At 55.2% G+C, this 17,981-nt stretch overlaps 3 protein-coding genes across 12 annotated transcripts in view; 2 read left to right on the top strand and 1 right to left on the bottom strand.

Moving 5' to 3' along the window:
• The window catches only part of RNF121 (ring finger protein 121), an 82,612-nt gene extending 78,019 nt beyond the window's left edge, over positions 1–4,593 (top strand). Inside the window, exons 7-9 of the mRNA XM_025459176.3 lie at positions 774–907; positions 1,510–1,611; positions 3,228–4,593. Of these exons, the coding sequence (XP_025314961.1) occupies positions 774–907; positions 1,510–1,611; positions 3,228–3,348 (357 nt within the window). The 3' untranslated portion in view covers positions 3,349–4,593. The remainder of the gene's footprint in view (positions 1–773; positions 908–1,509; positions 1,612–3,227) is intronic.
• A 134-nt stretch (positions 4,594–4,727) lies between these two features.
• On the top strand, positions 4,728–8,935 carry LOC112667475 (interleukin 18 binding protein). Of its 4 annotated transcripts, none has more exons than XM_025459186.3 (6): positions 4,728–5,847; positions 6,806–6,899; positions 7,227–7,418; positions 8,070–8,190; positions 8,291–8,435; positions 8,632–8,935. In XM_025459186.3, the coding sequence occupies exons 2-6, from the start codon at positions 6,878–6,880 to the stop codon at positions 8,719–8,721; spliced, it is 570 nt and encodes a 189-aa protein (XP_025314971.1). In that variant the 5' UTR covers positions 4,728–5,847; positions 6,806–6,877; the 3' UTR covers positions 8,722–8,935. The 4 variants fall into 4 exon arrangements, with proteins under 4 accessions (XP_025314971.1, XP_035559893.1, XP_048954901.1 ...); XM_035704000.2 differs by having other exon boundaries at positions 4,738–5,847; positions 8,288–8,435; XM_049098944.1 differs by lacking the exon at positions 4,728–5,847 and adding an exon at positions 6,668–6,686 and having other exon boundaries at positions 8,288–8,435.
• A 261-nt stretch (positions 8,936–9,196) lies between these two features.
• The window catches only part of NUMA1 (nuclear mitotic apparatus protein 1), a 75,577-nt gene continuing 66,792 nt past the window's right edge, over positions 9,197–17,981 (bottom strand). For all 7 annotated transcript variants that reach the window (XM_035703972.2, XM_035703973.2, XM_035703974.2 and 4 more), the window contains 11 exons: positions 17,397–17,465; positions 15,558–15,668; positions 15,205–15,423; positions 14,952–15,109; positions 13,571–13,817; positions 12,444–12,672; positions 11,627–11,763; positions 11,089–11,265; positions 10,765–10,878; positions 10,276–10,497; positions 9,197–9,940 (listed from right to left, as the gene is read on the bottom strand). In XM_035703972.2, coding sequence (XP_035559865.2) covers positions 9,929–9,940; positions 10,276–10,497; positions 10,765–10,878; positions 11,089–11,265; positions 11,627–11,763; positions 12,444–12,672; positions 13,571–13,817; positions 14,952–15,109; positions 15,205–15,423; positions 15,558–15,668; positions 17,397–17,465 — 1,695 coding nt within the window. In that variant the 3' untranslated portion in view covers positions 9,197–9,928. The remainder of the gene's footprint in view (positions 9,941–10,275; positions 10,498–10,764; positions 10,879–11,088; positions 11,266–11,626; positions 11,764–12,443; positions 12,673–13,570; positions 13,818–14,951; positions 15,110–15,204; positions 15,424–15,557; positions 15,669–17,396; positions 17,466–17,981) is intronic.

Here is a 17,981-nt window from a genome sequence, read left to right as displayed (position 1 = left end):
CTCGATCCCGGGTCTCCAGGATCAGGCCCTGGGCTGGAGGCGATGCTAAACCACTGAGCCACCCAGGCTGCCCAGAATTTCATGATTTTTATGACTAAAATGTAAGGTGTAATAATTGTTGTGTCATACAATCATTCTGTTTAAGTTATTGAGGAATTGCTAAACTCTTCTTTAATGATAAATAATACTTAAATAAATATCTGTATACCTGAAGTTTTTTGATATTTTTACTTCTTTAAATTACTTGAAATGACATTAATGAATGGTCAAAGTGTGTGGCAGTTTGAGACATCATGCCAGATGCTATTCAAAAGGATCAAACTTCTTTTGTTGCTGTGGCAGATGTTTGGGAATGCCCTTGTCACCAAACCAACATTGCACTGGATATCTGACTGTTTTGAATCTTAGAGAAGAGATGTTGTCCATCTCCGATGGAAACATAGTGTGGCCACAGAGTGGCTTATCTGACATAGGTCCTGATCACCAGCCCTGAGTCCTTCTACCTCCTGGTCTCCTTGTTCCTGGTGCTGACCATCCCAGTGCTCAAGTCCTATTAGATCTGACCTCCCAACCCATCACTGGTCTGTCCTTTTCTCCCTATCCACCCAGCAGATGAGGTGATTGGGCCTATAAAAGATGTTCTATAGTTGTGGGGCCTCCTCCCCCTGCTGCTTGGCCTCCTCTTCAGAAGACCCAAAGGCCTTTGTGGTACCGTCCTACTTGGGCTGATTCTCACACTTTTCCTGTCTTTTCCTCCTGTTCTTCTCTCCCAGTTCTACAGCGAGTCGGGCATGCCTACCAAACACCTCTCGGACAGTGTGTGTGCCGTGTGTGGGCAGCAGATCTTTGTGGATGTCAGTGAAGAGGGCATCATCGAGAACACATATAGGCTATCTTGCAATCACGTGTATCCTGCCTGGAACCCCCTGGGCCACATCTCCTGCCACATGTGCATTCCGGTCAGGGAGGGGAGTGGGTGATCATTACCCTGGCATGCTGTCCAGACCTTTAAGCGTGGGAGAGTCACACAAGGGCAGATATTTGGGGGAAGTTCTCTGCTAGAGAAGCTGACACCCTGGAGTGGGAACTGTGTTCTCCCTCCTTCTTCCCCACAGCTGGGAGCCATTCTTATGTAAACAGAGTTTATAGCCTGGCTGGATCAGAAAGGAGCCTAAAGCCTCTAGCTGGATCCCTCAGTTTCAGAATCCAGTCACCCTGAGTAACAGTTGCAGTATTTATCATGTGCTCGCTCAGCTCCCGTTCTGTGCTGTGTATTGTCTCCATTTTGCCCCGTAAAAACCCTGTAAAGTGGAGATCATTATCCTCACTTCACATGTGAGGAAGTAGGGTCAGAGAGAGAAGGTATGTGCCCAAGATTATACAGCTAATAAGAGGTGAAGCTAGAATTTGAACCTTTCTCCAGAGCTGGTGCCTGGGCACCTTGACGACGGGCACGGAGCTCAAGTGCCATCCTGTCTGCCCACCATTTCCTTGACCAGTGGTGCTCAGATTCCACGAGTTCTGCATCCGCGGCTGGTGCATTGTGGGAAAGAAGCAGACGTGTCCCTACTGCAAAGAGAAGGTAGACCTCAAAAGGATGTTCAGCAACCCGTATCCTTTGTTTGTATTCTTGTTGAGATTGGGCAATGGGAAAAAGTCCTGGCCAGTGCCATTCTGCATTTGAGTCCTCCCAGGGCCCTTCCTCCTTCCCCCAGTCTGGTACGTAACGGGTAACATACCATTCCATTTGGCCTGTGGACTAGGGAAGTTGGGGGTGGAACATGGGGCAGGACTCACAGCTCAGATTCTCATCGTAGTTCTAGATCTCTCAAGGGTAAATCAATAGCAATAGAAACTCATTTACTGTTTCTTACTGTATGCCTTACACTGTGTTTAAGCACCTTGCCCATATTATCTCATTTGATGACCTTGGTGATATTATCCTCATTTTACAAATGAAATGATTTAGAGGTTGAAAAACCTGTTTAGGGTCACATAGCTAATGAGTCGATGCCTTACCTATGATGTGGGGCTAGAGACTGGCTCTGTGCCTGTGCAGGGCCTGCAGGGTTCAAGGAGGCCTGAGGGACTCCCTGTCCCCATCCACTTGCAACACGACCCCACTGCTCCTCCAGGCTACTACTCCGTACCCTGCTGGCCCTCCATAGTTGGCCTTCCTGCACCCTCCTCTTCCTCCTCACCACTGGTCTTGTAGAAATTGCTCAGCCACTACTCCGATTCCCCCTTCACTTCCCTTGGGATCCAGGGGGCAATCTTTGCCCTCCTTGTCCCAGCTGCCCTGTGTGCCAGGGTTCCCTGTCCCCTGGACATTAGCTGGGCTGGGCAGGGGCACTGCATTCTCAGCACATTCCCACAGCCCCTGAACAGGAGGCTCTGGCCTCTCCCCTTAAGATTCCTTGCTTGGTTCTTCTAGGGTCTAATTTAGGAACAGTTAAGTAATAACTCCATGGTGAAGCTGAGGCTTGGGGCTTCCCTGCAGCTCCCAGAGACTGGGCCAGGCTGCACTTTCTGAGGCTTTTGGAGGGGTTCCCCCAGTGTCATGAGGTTTAATCTGTGTTTTCCCCAGAGCTGGATTCCCGGGCTCCCTCCCTAAATGTCTTGCCTAGCATTTAAATTAAAAGAAGAGAACTCCTCTCTGGGGCCCCTTCTCCTCAGTAGGGCCTGATGTTTAGTGGTGTGTGGGGATTCCTTAGAACCTCTGCCAAGGGTTACCCCCTGTGACTAGCCTCTTCACTGTTCCCTTCTGCCTCAGTCCCTGGACTGAACCCCTTCCTTGACCTAGAAAACCTTCCATTTGGGATATTACAAGAACTTCTGGGGTTACCTTATCCCACTGTCCACCTCCCTGCAGCCATTGGCAGAGATGCATTTATAGCAGTCTCAGACTGTGTATTCATGCCAACGGGCCCATCTTTGAGAAGGTATTATGTGGGAGGCCCTCTCCACATGTCAGTCTTAGCTTAGTCTCGCCTCTCCAAACTCCTCCTGTGTCTGTCCTGTCTTCTGCGCTGGCCCCCTCTCCTCACCTCCCCCCGATTCTCTAGGTTCAGTCCTTCCTGCTAACATGGAGAGGCTGGTGAGGGCTTGCTCTCCCTGTAGGCAGGCTGATTTCTGTGGAGTGTCGACAACTGTGGGCAGACCCTCTCACCTGTCCCCTAGCCCGGCCTTAGCAGCTCTGACACATAGCCTCTTTAACGCACTGACAGCTGGGAGAGGCCTCACGTCATGTACGGGCAACTGCTGGATTGGCTTCGATACTTGGTAGCCTGGCAGCCTGTCATCATTGGCCTGGTACAAGGCATCAACTACATCCTGGGCCTGGAATAGTCAGGAAGAAGAGCATCCACCCACTATGGACCTCAGGGCACTCTCCTGCCTGCCTTCCAAGACCTCCTGGGTGGGAAAGACTCAAAAGGGGCACTTGGGCCACTCAGGAACCTTCCGGCTGTGCCCGGGCTGGGGAGGGAGTTGATGGAGAGCCAGCCAGTGGGGCTGTCAGCAGTGGGAGCTTTTTAAAAGAAAACTATTTTGATGAATATATTTAAAAACCTTTTTTATTGTGGAGCATAGGAATTGCCCAACTCTTCCATGCCTCACCCTCCTTGCCTGAGCAGGGCTGGAACAGAGCCACGACATTTTTGGTTTAAAGGAGCCTTCTCATCTCTGGCTGAAAGCCTCAGCCCTTCCTGCAACCCCCCCCCCCCCCCCCCCGCCCTTTCTTCCGCCTGTTGAGCTCCACCCTGGTTCACTCAGTGTGGAAGAGCTCCCGGACCCGGCCTGACGCCGCAGATGCACAGTGAGGGCAGGGTGAAGTGTTGTCCCTCCTCCCCATCTGGGCCCCAGGACCAGTGTTGTATCTTACTCTGTCTTCCTTGTCCACGACCTGTAGACCGATTGAGGCCAGTGGAACCTTGTCCTGACTTTTCCAGGGAGGGAAGCCCTGGGACCTCATGTTTCAATGAGAATTTGGGGGCAACCGAAACAGCAGCAGCTTGGGTAACCTGCCCCTAGCCAAGAGCAGAGTCTATGTGTAGTTGAGCCCTGGGGACTACCGTTGGTGGCAGTGATTGGAGGCCTCTTGTGCAAGCAGACCGTCCAGCCCGGAAGCAGTGACAAGTGCCAAAGGACGCTCTCCCGCATCACTTCCTTCCCTTAAAGCCTGAGTGAGAGTGCATGTGTGTTCATCCGTTTGTGACAGTGGGACTATGACAGATATGACTCCTCCTTGTCGTCAATGTTCCTTGAAGCTGCCAGGGAATTCCCAGCCCAGGGAATATCCCTCAGTCAGCATCCATGTTCCTGGGTCCTGCCCAGACCTGGCAACAGGGGTGGTGGTGGGTGGAAAGAAAACAGGGCAAGGCCCCAGGAAGTGTGAGTTTTAAAAAGAGGTTCCAGGTAGGCCCCAGCTCTGGCCCTCTGGGTTTTGAAGGAAGTGGGAGGACAAACATGGACCTTCAGCACTGGGTTCCTGGGGAATATGACCCAGCTGACCCTGCCCCTTCAAGTGTAGCAAGAGCCAAGCAGGATCTTGTCACTCCATTCTGAATAAAGCTCTGTGAGCTGGGTTGGAAAGCTGGACATCCATTTTGCTTTATTCTTCCCTGGGGTCCCTGGGAATGCCTTGCCTTTGCTACCTTTTACTGTTCCCATTTGAAAGCTGAATCCAAGGGGTGGTTGGCCCTGCCCCTTACCCATGGGAATGGTGGGATGCCAGGCTTCTGTCCCGTGGCAGAAGGGCACTGGAGCATCACTGGGTGACTCTCTCCTCACCGCCTGAGGTCAGTGCCCTTCTATGGCACCCCTTCTCATGGGCCACTCTCAACTTCGGCTTCTCATATCCAGCTATGGCTTCTCATGGTCCCCCACTGCTTATACCAGTGGGCCCATGCTCAGAGAATGGAATGAGGACCAGTTGTAGGGTCCAGGATCATCCTTTCACTCTTGTCCCCCAATCCCTACGCATCAGACTCACATGAAAAGCCGAGACCCAGCTGTCCAAGGCTCTCTTTTCATACTTCATCAAGCCTGAGTCCCATGACCTCCCAGCAGCCCAACTCTTATCTTGGTTCCACTCTGAGGTAGAGTCCTGTCTCCTCTCCCTCCCATCTCCTAATCCCATTTCCCAAAAGACTGTGTCTCAGAAGCCCCAAGCAGCCTTACCTCCTGACCCAAGAGCTGCAGATACTGGCACTCCCATGGGGGAGCTTCATGACTCATCCTCCAAACCTAGTTCCATCTTCCTGGCTCCCTGGAGGAGATGGGAGATGGCTCCCCATCTCCTCCCTGGCTCCCTGGCTTTGTCCCCAGCAATTCCATCCCTCTGATTCCAGAGACCACAGACCTCGGACACTTGGTCTTGTTCTTCATGTTTGATCGGTGTGTGGACTGGGTCACCAGTGCTGGTCTTTCTGCCTCCATAGACACTGGTACGACCCTGATAGTGAGTGCATGCCTCCTCCGGCTTTGCATCCCAGGTGCCTTACTGCCTTCCCCTAGTGCTGGCCCTGCCGCAGCCCCAGCTCCATTTGTCCCATCATCTACCAGACTGGTGCATTTGTATAGCTCTGTTGTTGTCGGGGCCAGTGCTAGGCTGCTTGCTCCCTCTCCTCCCTGGGAAGTGCCCTCTCCTCTTTTAGGGCCAGTGCTCCAGCTGGTGTTCAAGTCCTCAGCCTGGTTCTGAGACGTTTCTGCACACAAGGCCGGAGGGTGCTGTCAGCATAGTTCCTGAGGCATGGCTTACGCGGGGCCGAACACAGCCGGACTGAGTGGAGCTTCAAGAACGGGGATTCTGAAAAAGAGGGCTCCTCAGGGCTTCTCGAGAGCCAGGTAGGGAGAGGTCTAGACTTCCTAGTGAACCTAGACCTATAGCTCTGGCCAAGGGGCTGGGATGAGATAAGCGAGAAGGCTGTGCAGGGGTGATGGGTGGGTGGGGCTTGGAGGGAGTAGCAAGCCAGAGAAAGGCCAGGATGATAGACTGATGTGACCCTGAAATGGTCAAAGTGATCCAACTTGGGGTCTCCAGTAACTAGGAGAGTTGACCCCTTGAATATCGGTGTGAATGTGAAAGAACATGAGGCCTGCTCATGTAGAAGCAAGGGCTGGTTCTGAAGAGCAAAGGTGGACGCCAAAGTTCTGACCCTTGGCTGGGACAGAAGAATCCACCTGTGAGAGACTCTTCATGAGTTCATACCATCTGTATCCCTGGGAGGGTAAAGCCAAGGGGGCAGGAAGATTCCAGGCCACCATGAATTTTGGTTCCAGAAGTGCAGTGTACAGGCTGGCATCTTGCTTGTGTAACTTGTTACTCAGAGCCTGCTTTAGATTTCCCAGTTAAAAAAAAGCGAAAGTGAAATAGGGGGGGCGGGCAGTGCTTTCCCAGCAGGACTTCACTAATCCTGCCCTTCCCAGAACCAGCTCCAGCAAAGAGGGCTTTGCCTCTCTTTGTAGTAGTGTCCCTGGCCCCTCTCTGGGTCCCTTTCTTCATCCCTGTAATGAAGGGGTTAGTTAGGGTGGACTCATAATCAGCATGTTAATGGTACTAAGAGCTAGTAGGATGGGGAAAGACTGTCACTAGATGGTCTTTAGCTTTGTTGCTAAGTGCGGAAAGCCCCAGCCTTTGCTGGATGCCTGGAGCAAAGTAGCAGTGCCTGGCAGCCCATTCAGAGGTCAGACCCAGGAAGAGCTGTGGAATATACAGGAAGGACAGGCCCATACAAATGGCTGGGATCCAGGCAAGCCAGAGATGTGAGATAAATGGTTGATTTACATTCTCTTCCGCCCCCAGCTCGAGAGAGGAGGAAGTGGTCACAGATAAATAGAGCCAGGCACGCCAGCTCTTGACACATCCGTCAAGACCATGAGACAGAACTGGACACCAGGTGGGACCTGGGGCTGGCATGGGCGGGGGGTCGGGGGTGAGGGGTGGGATTTGAGAACAGAAGGGAGCCGTGCAGGCGGCCCTGAGCCTTCCCCCCCGAGGGAACTCCATTCTGCTGTTACGGCTTTCAGCCTGTGTCCAGATGCTGTGGTTCTGGCTCCAGTCCCTAAGTCTCCCTGCGCTCCATTCCAACATGCGGGGCCTGAGGAACCCTTCTGCTCCTCTGACCCCCTGTGCAGAGCCCAGGTATCTCTGCGCCAGAGTGTGTCCAGGCCAGGATGTTGAGCATTCCTAGCAGACAGCCCTGGCCTTTGTGTCCTGCTCTCAGATCCCAGCCCTTTGCGGGTCCTGCTTTTGTGTGTGCACATGTTCTGTCACCTGGCTGGAGCCACACCTGTACCTCAGGCCACTGCTGCTGCCTCAGCTGGGATCACAAAGGACTCCTGCCTCTCCTGGCTCCTGACAGCTAAGCAGTGCCCAGCACTGGAGGTGACCGGGCCAGAAGTGGAAGTCCCGCTGAGTAAGGAGCAATTCTGATGGAAGCCCCAAAGGACATAGTGGGCAGGGGTGGGTTTGGGGCACAGAGAGTCCAAGGGTGGGGTTGATTCCCGAGCTTCCCACCCTACCCCACCTACTGCCATGTAGCCCCACCAGCCAGGCCAGCCTGCTAGAGCACTCGGCATGTTCCCTCCGAGTGAGTGTGGGTACAGGGCCCAGCTCCTGAGATGCTCCCTATCCGGTGGGATGGAAAGAGTTCAGACACAAGGATGGTCAGAGGGCCCCAGGGCCTTGACTGCAATACGTTGCAAGGCCCGCCTGCCCACCCCGACTCCAGTCTCCAGCCCCCTCACTCGCTGGCCACCTCAGAAGAGCAGTGGCCTCCTGCTGCCGCCTCCTTGGCCAGGGCTCTTAGTCACCAATGGTGAGCACTAGAAAAGGCCATCCTGAAGAAACAGGCTCAGGAGTCCTCACCTGAACCAAGGACCCATCCCCAGATCCCTTTTGTTCAGCCTTGGGCCTCCCTTGTAAACAAGTACACTTCCCAGTTAACGGACTTCCCCACCTGGGTGGTGCGTACAACAGCACTCTGGGTTCCTGAATTGTGGGGACTGGGGGACTTGGGGGCAGGGCAGCACGGCAGAGGGGAGCTAACAGCCACACGTGTCTTTAGATGGAATGCTGACCTTGTCCTGTACTGCCTGCAGCCGCTCTCCCTTCAACATCCTCTTCTGGATGGGCAATGGCTCCTTCATCGAGCACCTCCCAGGTCGGCTGAGGGAGGGCAGCACCAGGTGAGGAGTGCGGTGGGGAGGTCAGCCAACATGGTTGGAGGGGGGTGGGGAGAGGGGCTTCTTCTGCCATCCTCTCATGGCCTTCACTCCTCTTTAGCAGGGAGTCCAGGGGTGAACACACCCAGCTGCGGAGGACTCTGGTGCTAGAGGAGCTGAGCCCCACCCTGCGCAACACCGACTTCTCTTGTGTCTTTGCTGATCCCTCGCACACTACCCAGCAGCATGTTGTCCTGGCCCAGCTCTGGGTGAGAAAACTGAGGGAAGGTTTCCACGGACAGCAGGAGCAGTATGGGGAGGAAAGGGTGGGCTCTGCCCAGAGTGGCCTCCAGCTAATGTCCACCGTGGAGTTCAGGACTCGGGCAGGGGAGGCATGGCTTGGAGGAAGGTGACGAGAGGTCAGCCACCCTTGGCGCTGACCCTTGTCTGCCTTCTCTTCCCCAGGCTGGGCTGGAGACTGTGGCGCCTTCTACCCAAGAAGCCCCACCCTCCAGCAGCCCCCTCTCCCGCCTCATCACGACGGAGAAATTCTGAAGCCTAATTGAGTCGTCACATCTTCACTGAGGTCTCCATGCTCTCACAACTCAGGCCTCCTCCGGCATTGCCTTCATGTTGTATTCTTCCTTTTTCCTTCTAATGCACTGTCCCCACTAAGAGACAGGGGTGAACGCTGTGTCTGGTCCCCAGCTGTGTCTCTGTCACACCCAGCAGGGCCCACAGGGACATGCATAAATGGTTTGTCAATGAAGGCATCTGCTCTGTCATTTAAGCCATCATTCCACTTACAGAACTTGGCTCCTTCTAGGAGGGAGTGTGGGAAGAGGGACTGTTATTCAGAAGCTAAAGGCCAAAACCAGGGGATACCAGCCTTCAAAAGAGGAGAAAGTGTGGAAAGATCCTGGTGCCCCAGAAAGACCAGGAGAAAGGATTGGAGAGAAGGTAGGTAGTCTGGAAAACTTGTGCTCTAAAGAGCCTACATTTCCCCTTCCCCCACAGACCCAGACCGCACTTAAGGGAGAAAAATAGACTTTATTTACAAGTAATAACATTTAGAAAAGATCCATCCCTGGCCCTTAAAAACCTTCCCATCACTCCAAATCCCACCCCAGTAGAAGTCTGGGGAAGGTGGGAAATAAGCGGCAGCTGAGGCGGCCCCCCGACCCCACCCTGCTGCCCCTGCTGCCACACACAGGCATGGGACCCATCTGTTCTGGAAAAGAGCATCTCTGGGCATCTGAGCCTTTTGGTGGATGGGAGAACCTCTGGGTGCACCCACTAGGTCAATGCCAAGTCCTGGACTTCAAAAAGCAAAGGGCCCTGCTAGATTCGGGAACCAGGAGCAGCAGGGACTGGGGCCTGCTCCTCCAATGGTCCCTTGTGAATCCAGAGGCTGAGGAGGACTGACTCAGCCCTCAGGCCCAGCCGCTCAAAGCCGGCCTCAAGTCTGGTTGTGATGGACAAGCGACTTTGCTTTATGAAAACATGAGGCAAGGTAGGGAGAAGACCTAGACTCTCCAGGCCTCTGGGGCCAACTCTGAGGACACATCTGTTCACCTAGTGAAGGCTCCAATGAAGATCGAGGTACCAGGCCGGGGTGTGGGCAGACATCACTGTCTCTACGGGTTTGGCCACTTTTGGCCTGGGAGCTGAGAGAAGGCACTGAAAGGGACAGCAGAAGGAAAAGGACCAGGCGAGGTCGGCATTGAGGACACAGGTGGGGCCTCTCACTGGTCCTGGCCCTTTAGTGCTTTGCCTAAAAGAGAGAAACACAATCACTTGGCTGACAACTCGTGATACCAGCCTGTACCGGATGGCTGCAGGAGGCCTCTTTTAGCTCCTGAAGCCCCCTGACTACCTTCCCTTCCATGGGGTGACCTGGACACATCTACTTGCAGATTATTGGATCCCGGCTGTGCCTAAACAGCCTTGGGTCTCCTCTCTTCCACGAGCAGGTAACCAAGACAGGAAGTGCCCACATTTAGCCCACCTCCAGCAGCCTAGCTGGGCCCTGCCTTGGAAACCTCCCGAGGGGTGGCCTGGGGGTGTGCCATACTTCTACCCACTTCCCTTCCCCATCAGTGCCTCCACCTTGCCCTTGGCCCGAGGGGTGGCAGTGGCAGCAGCGATGGCAGCCGCCGTGGCAGCGCTGGCTGCAGTAGTGGCGATGCGTGGAGAGCGGCGGGTCCCGCCACGGGTGTTGGGGGAGGCCTTGGACAGGGCTTTCTTTGAGGCTCCCCTCCGCAGCAGGCTGTTTCCGAGCTTCTTGGGTGTATTGAGGATGCTGAAAGCCATTGACTGGCGGCGGTCAGCCTGTTGGGGAGGGAGGGGCTGTCAGACTGGGCTGCGTTCATGCCCTGCCACCAAGGTCCCTCCAGGGGCTCCCTCCAGCCTCCCGCACTGACCTATTTTTTTTTTTTTTTTTAATTCATGAGAGAGACCTAGACCTAAGGAGAGGGAGAAGCAGGCTCCATGCAAGGAACCTGATGTGGGACTTGATCCCAGGGCAGAAGGCAGGCACTCAATGGCTGAGCCACCCAGGCGTCTGTGTCATATCCACCCCCCCACCCCCACATTGACCTGCTTAACAACCGGAGCGGCTTTCTTCTGGGCCTCAGTAGTGCTCTGTTTGCGCCCTTCGTGTCGGTCCCGGGGAGTCATGGGGCGTGGGAAACAGCTGGTGGCCTTCTTAGACTATGGGGAAGAGAGGTTCATATCCAGAGCCAGGCGTGTCTCTCAGAGCCAAGGGGGCCTGTAAGTCAACACCGCCTCCCTTCCCAACCGTCCCTGCATTGAGCCCCTGGAGAGTGAAGACTCTCTATTAATCCACTTTTCAAACTTGGGTAGCGGGGCTTGGCCTGGGCAAGCTATACACGGAATAAAGAAGGAGCCAGGGCCACCTACCTCGGGGGTACCAGGGCCCTGGTGGGGCTCTGAGGAGACCCGTTTGCGCTGCTGCCGGGTGGTGATGCCCGTGCCCTCGGCTATCTGGGCCGGCTGCATGCTGGCTCGGCGCAGGGTCTCCCGGGGGTCGCCAGTTTTCATCTCCTCATCTGTGATGGTAGCCAGGCTCAGGGAAGGCTGTGTGGGGTGGAAGGAGTGGTCAGTGGGGCACAACTGCCCCAGAACAACTCATGGGCCTGGCACGTACAGTAGCTCAGCAGCTCAAGCCTTCCCGTGGGCCGCAGGCCTCCCTTCCTGTTGTCTTCTCTCCTGCCCTACACGATGGCCACAGGAGGAGACCGGAACAGACCTCCTCCACACACTCAGGCCTGCCCACGGGGACTTCACCCCGAGCCCCTCTGTGCCAGCTACCCACTGGAAGCACACCGTCACCCTCTGCAGCAGGCCAGAGACCCAGGGCACTAGGGCCAGTGGGTAGTATTGGGGTGGTGTGCCAAGGGAGGAGGAGGAGGGGAGCCAGCATGGGGCCCGAGCTCACCCTGGACTCCAGGGGGTAGCAGGTCTTCAAGTGTGGGGGGCACACCCGGTTGCGCTGCTGCAACTCCGCGATGCGGTTCCAGTCATCCAGCTGCTCTGGTTCATCCTGGCAAGTGCCCATGTAGAAGCTGTTCCTTCCTGTGGAGAGAGAGCAGGGAGATGGAAGCAGGGGGGCTGGAAGGCCAGGAAGAGTTAGGAGAGTGGCAGCGGGTCATTCCCTGGTCCTGGTGCCGTGCCAACCGTTGCATCCGCCACTCCTGTCCCTGTGTGTGGACCTACTTCAAGCCTAGGGCCCCAGAGTCCTGCTCTGCTCAGTGCTGCAGATCCAGGAGTGGGGCTCACGGGCCATTTTTACCACCAGGGCTGGCTCACTGCTCTCCCCCTGGGGAGGTTCAAAGAGCTCATCTGCAGAGGCTGTGACATCTTAGAGGCACTAATTAAGGACAAGGAATTGAGATCTAGGGGTCCTGAGGGCAAAAGCCTTCAACAAGAATCTAAGAACACTGGCCCAGCAAGGCTCTTCTGGCACCCCTTACCACGAGATGGGGTAACAGGAGCTGAGTGTCGCTGTCACACTGGCAATCCCACCCCCTGTGAGCAGTTCCCATTCACCCTGGCTGAGATGAACACCCGCCCTCTGCCCAGCGGAGCCCCTGGACCAACAGGCAAGGCCCTGAGACGGCAAGGAAGAGGGGCAGGTGAGGAGCCGGAAGGCAACCAGCCTCGGGGTTTTGAAAGCTTGTCTCTTTCCTGTGCCAGGATCTCCTCCCCGTCTCATCTTCATCTTTGTGTGTGTAAAACCCCTCTGGTCCCCTCACCTGGAGGGGCCCCACTGGACACCCCAGCCTGGGAGCGGCGAGCAGAGCTGCGAGTGGTGGGCCGGTAGCCAGGAAGGCTGAGCAGAGCCGAGTTGCCGTCATCAGGGGAGCCTAGGCGAGCTAGAGACTGGGTAGAAGAGGTGGCGCGTGGGCCGGCCTGGGAGGCAGGGGCCGACTGTGTGCTGTAGAAGGAGGAATTGGCACTATCCGGCTCTTCCACGTCTAGCTTCTGGAAGAGAGAATGAAAGTGGTGGGGCGGAGTCCTGACAACCCATGAACCCATGCCGAGGCTGCCTGTTCCCCTCCCCCGAGCGCCTCACATCCCAGCACCACACTGTGTGTCATGTCCCGTCCCGTGCCCTGCCCCCCCCCCCCCCGGATCCTTAGCTGCACATGTGTAAGAACTCGGCTTGGGGACTAAGATTCCTACACTAGGTGCTGAGGTGACCTCATTTTCTCTTGCCTACTGACAGTGCATAGTAGTAGCAGAAGGCAGAGTATGTAGCAGATCATTTTAGAATCCAAGTGCAAGGAAATAAGTGATCAACCTCCAGGCCACAGCTAGCAAGGGCTGAGCTGGGGCTGCAATGCTTGCTTGTCCCCTGCTTGTCTCTCGGGGCCATCAGGCTCCTCCCACAGCTTCTGCCGTCCTTCAACCCAAGCCTGCCAGCGCCCTGCCCATTGTGTAGTTCTCCAGCTTCCTGGTAGCAAGGGCAACCCACACACAAGAGGGGACCTCTGCCGTACCCCCCAACCTCCTCAGGATACGGAGACAAGGGCCAGTCAGAGCCCGCAGCCTGGCGAGCAGCCCTCTGCGGGGGCCACAGTGCACGGCAGCTACCTCGGAGGAGTGGAGGCCCGGGGTGAGGCTACGACTTCCCTCTCCCTCCGGCTTGCACAGGATCAGTGCCTCCAAGCCAGGAGGCATCCAGGTCTAACCTTGCCCCTTCCTACAAAAGAGGCCTCACCTATCCTTGTACTGCTTGGGGTCTTAGCTTTTCCATCTGTAAGATATGGACTAGTCAGCCCTGCCCGTCTCTGGAGGGTGTTGTGAGGGCCCAATGGGAAAGACGCCCTTACGAGCAAGGAAGGGCACTGTCCTGCAGCCCCACTCCCAGCGGCCTGACCTTGGTCATGGTGATGTTGATGATTTGTGTGGTGCGCCGACGAGCAGAGCGTGTCTTCCGGCCTGAGTCCAGGAAGCCGTCCCCCAGGGAGTCCAGGCTGCTCTCCAGTGGGGCCTGACCCCGAGCAGGGATGGGGGTGAAGTAGAGAGACTCCAGGGATTCTACCTTGGGGGGCAAGCGCTGGGAGATGGGCGAGGCTGGCTCTCCGGGGATGCTGGTACCATCTGGCTGGGTTCGGGGCAGCTTGCTGTGGAAAAAACATTTTGTTCATTCCTTTGATCCAAAGTGGCCAATTCCTACATTTATAAGCAGACCAGGTCAAGCACCCCACTCTCACTCTGACTTTTGAGAGGCACCAGGGAAGAGTCTTTGCCCTGGGCCCTCCCTTCACCCCATTCTCCATTCCTGGTGAGCCCATCTACTCCAGTGGCTCTCTGAGCTCCTGAACACTGGCAACTCCTGGACTCCACTGTCCCAGACATCCCCATCCACCCTGCCCCGGACACTCAGCTCCGCAGTGAACATCTCCAAACGAAGTCCACCCATCTGTTCCTCCTGCATCTCCTACTTCAGTGAATGGGAGCAGCCTCCAGCTGGACACCTCCAGCCATCCATGAACATGGGCAAAGACCTACCACTTCCCTCCTGCCCACCTACACAAGTCACCTAACCACACCCCAGTCTGCTCTGGTGTCCTTGGCCTGGTCCACCTCATCTCCCCTCACCTAGACTTAGTGGCACCTGAGAGGAGGCACTAGCTCAGTGATAAGCAAGGACTCAAGCCAGCCTGGCCCGGTTCAAGCCTACCTCTGCCACCGTGGGACCTTGGGCAAATGACTGCCCCTCTGCCCCAGTATCATCTGTTAAAGAGATAATCAGTCCTCACAGAGGACTGTGAGGGCTAAATAAATGCACTGATGTTTTTAAAGTGTTCTCCTAAGAGTACCGACAGTTTCTCAGTTTCTACGCTGGCTGTCAAAATAATCTTTCTAAGATGCCAACTGGTCCACATAGTCCTTAATTTCAGACCCCTCCCAGGTCCTTCACTGATGCCTTTAGGATCAAGTCTAAACTTCATTGGGGATCCCAGCCAGGTTCTTTCTTGGCCTCTGCCCTCTATTCCCCAGGCACATAGGCCTTCAGCAACTCTGCAGGCTGCAGGCAGGAGTGACAGCCTTCTGACCGCTTGGGTTTCTTTTCACTCCCATTGTACCCTGTACAAACATCTGGCCTAACACCTGTGACCATTTCTCCTTTTTCTTCTCTACAGATAAGCTCCCAGAGGGCAAAGAGACTACATCTTTGCCTCATTAGACCCAGGACACAGCCTGACAAACAGCAGGCAGTCCATGGACAGGAAGGAGGCAGGGTGCCGCCTCACCTGGTGACACTGAGGGGAGTCCCCTCCTCGCAGCTCAAATCCAGGCTGTCAATACTTAAGTCCAGCTGAGGCTTAGCCTGGGGATCTCGGCTCTTTAGGGCGTCAGTTGCCACCTGGAACTTGCCCAGGTCTCGAAGCTGCTGGTCAGCGTGAGCAACCTGAGAAGGGGAGGGCAAAGCAGCATGAAGATAAGCCCCAGTCAGCGGCAGCCTGGGAGAGGGGGGCACAGGGCTCCGTCCCAGCAGATGCTTACCTGTGCCTCTAGGCTGCGCACCTGGGCGCTAAGGTGACGGCAGGTCTGCTCAGCCTCCTTGGTCTTCAGCCCGGCCTGCTGGAGCTCCCGGCCCAGCCGCTCAGCCTCAGCCCGAAGCTCCTTGTTCTCCTTCTGCAGCTGCTCCAGGCCCCGGAGCTGCTCCTGCAGCTCTTGGTTCTGCTGCTTCTTGGCATCATAGTGGGTCTTGGCTTTCTCCATCTACATGGGCAGACAGGGCGGGAGGGGTGGTGGTGAGGGGCGGGGACTGGGGAAGCAATGGGCAGGCAGTAGCATGGCTGGGGGCGGGGGGGGGGAGGGGGGCGGGGGGTAGAGGGGAAGGGGGGGGGGCTCACCTGTAGCTTGTAGTGCTCCGCTGCCTGTTCCTTCTGGTTCAGCTGGGCCTGCAGCTCACTCAGCTGAGCCTGGAGGCGCTGGGCCTCTTGCTGGCTCTCACCTCCCTGGGCCTAGAAAGCAAGACAAATGCCGATTGGGGTGGCTGATCTGGCCGCCCTACCCAAATCATGAACTTGCCCTAGCCTCCTGGGCCCCATGGGTGTTTTGAGACTCTTACATATTCTCTCAGGACAGGCACAAAAAATCCTTTTACCTCTGCCCCCAACTCCCACCTAATGACACACCACACACCTCTCGAGGTCCATACTCTGTAAGAACTTTCGCTATCCAGCTACTGAGTTCTGACAGCCCTATCTTTGCCTTCTTTGCTACCAGGCCCAAACTGTCTCATTCTCTCTCCTCCAACATCACCATGACCCAGGGAGACTCCCCCACTCCCCAGCAAACTGAGCCTCAGGAACACCTGGGTGGAGAGCACAGAACTAGGCACTTGGCATATGAACTCTCTCAGGACCTGTGAACTCTCTCTCCTTAAAACTACTGTGGGAAGTAACTTTGTCTCCATTTGATGGATGAAGAAACTGAGCTCAGAGATTTAAACATACTGATCAGGGTCACAGCAGAGTATGATTTGAACCTTAGTCCACCTGACTCCAAACCTGTGTGGGGTCATTTATGATGGCCTCCTGGACAGGCCTCCTGTCCAGACCACAGACTCCTCAGGAGCAGGGCCCACATCCAGTTCTCGGTCCCTCTGCAATGCCAGTGAGTGCTGGCCTTAGCTCTCCTACATCTCCGAGCCCCAGGAAAATGGAGAATAGGCATCGGAGTTTTTTGTTTTTAAGGTTTATGTATTTTAGAGATAATATGAGCGGAAGGGGCAGAGGGAGAAGGAGAATCTCGAGTGGACTCCTCACTGAGCGCAGAGCCCAATGTGGGGCTTGCTCTCACAAGCCTGGGATCACAACCTGAGCTGAAACCAAGATTCAGATGCTTAACCGACTGCGCCACCCAGGCAGCCCAATAAGCATCTATTCATCACAATTTTGGCATGGATGGGAGCTGAGGGAAATGAAGCTCTGAGCTCCCCGCCAATTTCTGTGTCCCACCAGGGCTTTAGTGAGTCCCATGGCCCATGGTGCCTGATTCCTCTGCCCTTGTTAAAAGCTGTGAAGCGTGAACTTCGAAAAAGCAGAGGGTGACGTTGCTGAAAGAATTAAAAGTTGCACTGTAATATTCAATGTTGCTGACACTTCTCGAGGCTATGCTGTCTAGAGCAGTGCTAGCCAAAGAACTTTCTATAGCTATGGAAATATACTAGACTGTCCAACATGGTAGCTCTAGTCACATGTAACTACTAACTAAGCAAGGGAAATGCAACTAGCATGATTGAGGAACGGATTTTTTTTTTTTTTTTGTAAGACTTTATTTATTCATGAGAGACACACAGAGAGAGAGGCAGAGACACAGGCAGAGAGAGAAGCGGGCCCCATGCAGGGAGCCAGATGTGGAACTCCATCCCGGGTCTCCAGGATCACGCCCTGGGCCGAAGGCAGCGCTAAACTACTGGGCCACTGGGGCTGCCCAGAATTGAATTTTTTACTTAATTTAACCACAAATAACTAGGGGCTACTGTAGTGGACACTGAAGGTCTGAGGGACGGGAGCCATTCTCATTTTCCCTCAAGAAAGCACATGCAAGGGCTCCTAAGCCACAGGCAGGTCTAAGGCTGCCAGGCCCTCCTCTGCAACCCCTTTGAGGGCTTCCAGAGCACCTTCCCTCCCCCCATTCCCGCTCTGAGCCTGATGGAGGATGCCCCATCCTCCACCATATCCTACCTTCAGCTTCTGTTGCTGCACCTTGCTGGCTTGGTCATGGTCAGCTAACTTCTTACTCAGTTCTTCCACCTGGAGCAGGGGAGGAAGAGGAGAAGACTCAAAAGGCCTTCCTCTGGATGTCCAGAGAGATTATGAGCTTTCCTCAGATCCCCAGTGTTCCTAGAAGAAACTGGTCCTTTCTTTGGCCTCCAGTTAAGGAACAGCCTGCTGCTTAGGTTGGTTGGCAGGACCCAATACGCAAGGGCTGCCAGAACCATCTGCCCACACTCGCCTGTCCCCAGCCTGCAGACACAAGAGGCCTGCCAGAGTCCTGCAGCCTCCAAATCTAGCAGAATTGAATCTGAGAAGCTGACATCCCACTACCACCCTACTACTGCCACTATTCCCAGCCCCGACCTTCCCAGTTGGGGACAGCAACAGGGACCAAGTCTATAACTCTAGCAGACGATAATGAATACCCAACACTCCTCCTCACAATTGCCAAAGCCCACAGATGCTCAGACCTCTTCCCAATATCCACAAGCTGTTAAGGCTGGTGTTAGCAATGTGGCTGGTGGCGTTAGCACCGGGAGGCCAACTGCTGGA

The sequence above is a fragment of the Canis lupus genome, chromosome 21 (genome assembly GCF_003254725.2).
Source record: "Canis lupus dingo isolate Sandy chromosome 21, ASM325472v2, whole genome shotgun sequence".
In the NCBI taxonomy this organism is placed as follows: Eukaryota; Metazoa; Chordata; class Mammalia; order Carnivora; family Canidae; genus Canis; species Canis lupus.
The sequence above is the reverse complement of the archived record's forward strand: the minus strand, read 5'-3'. Positions and strand labels throughout refer to the sequence as shown.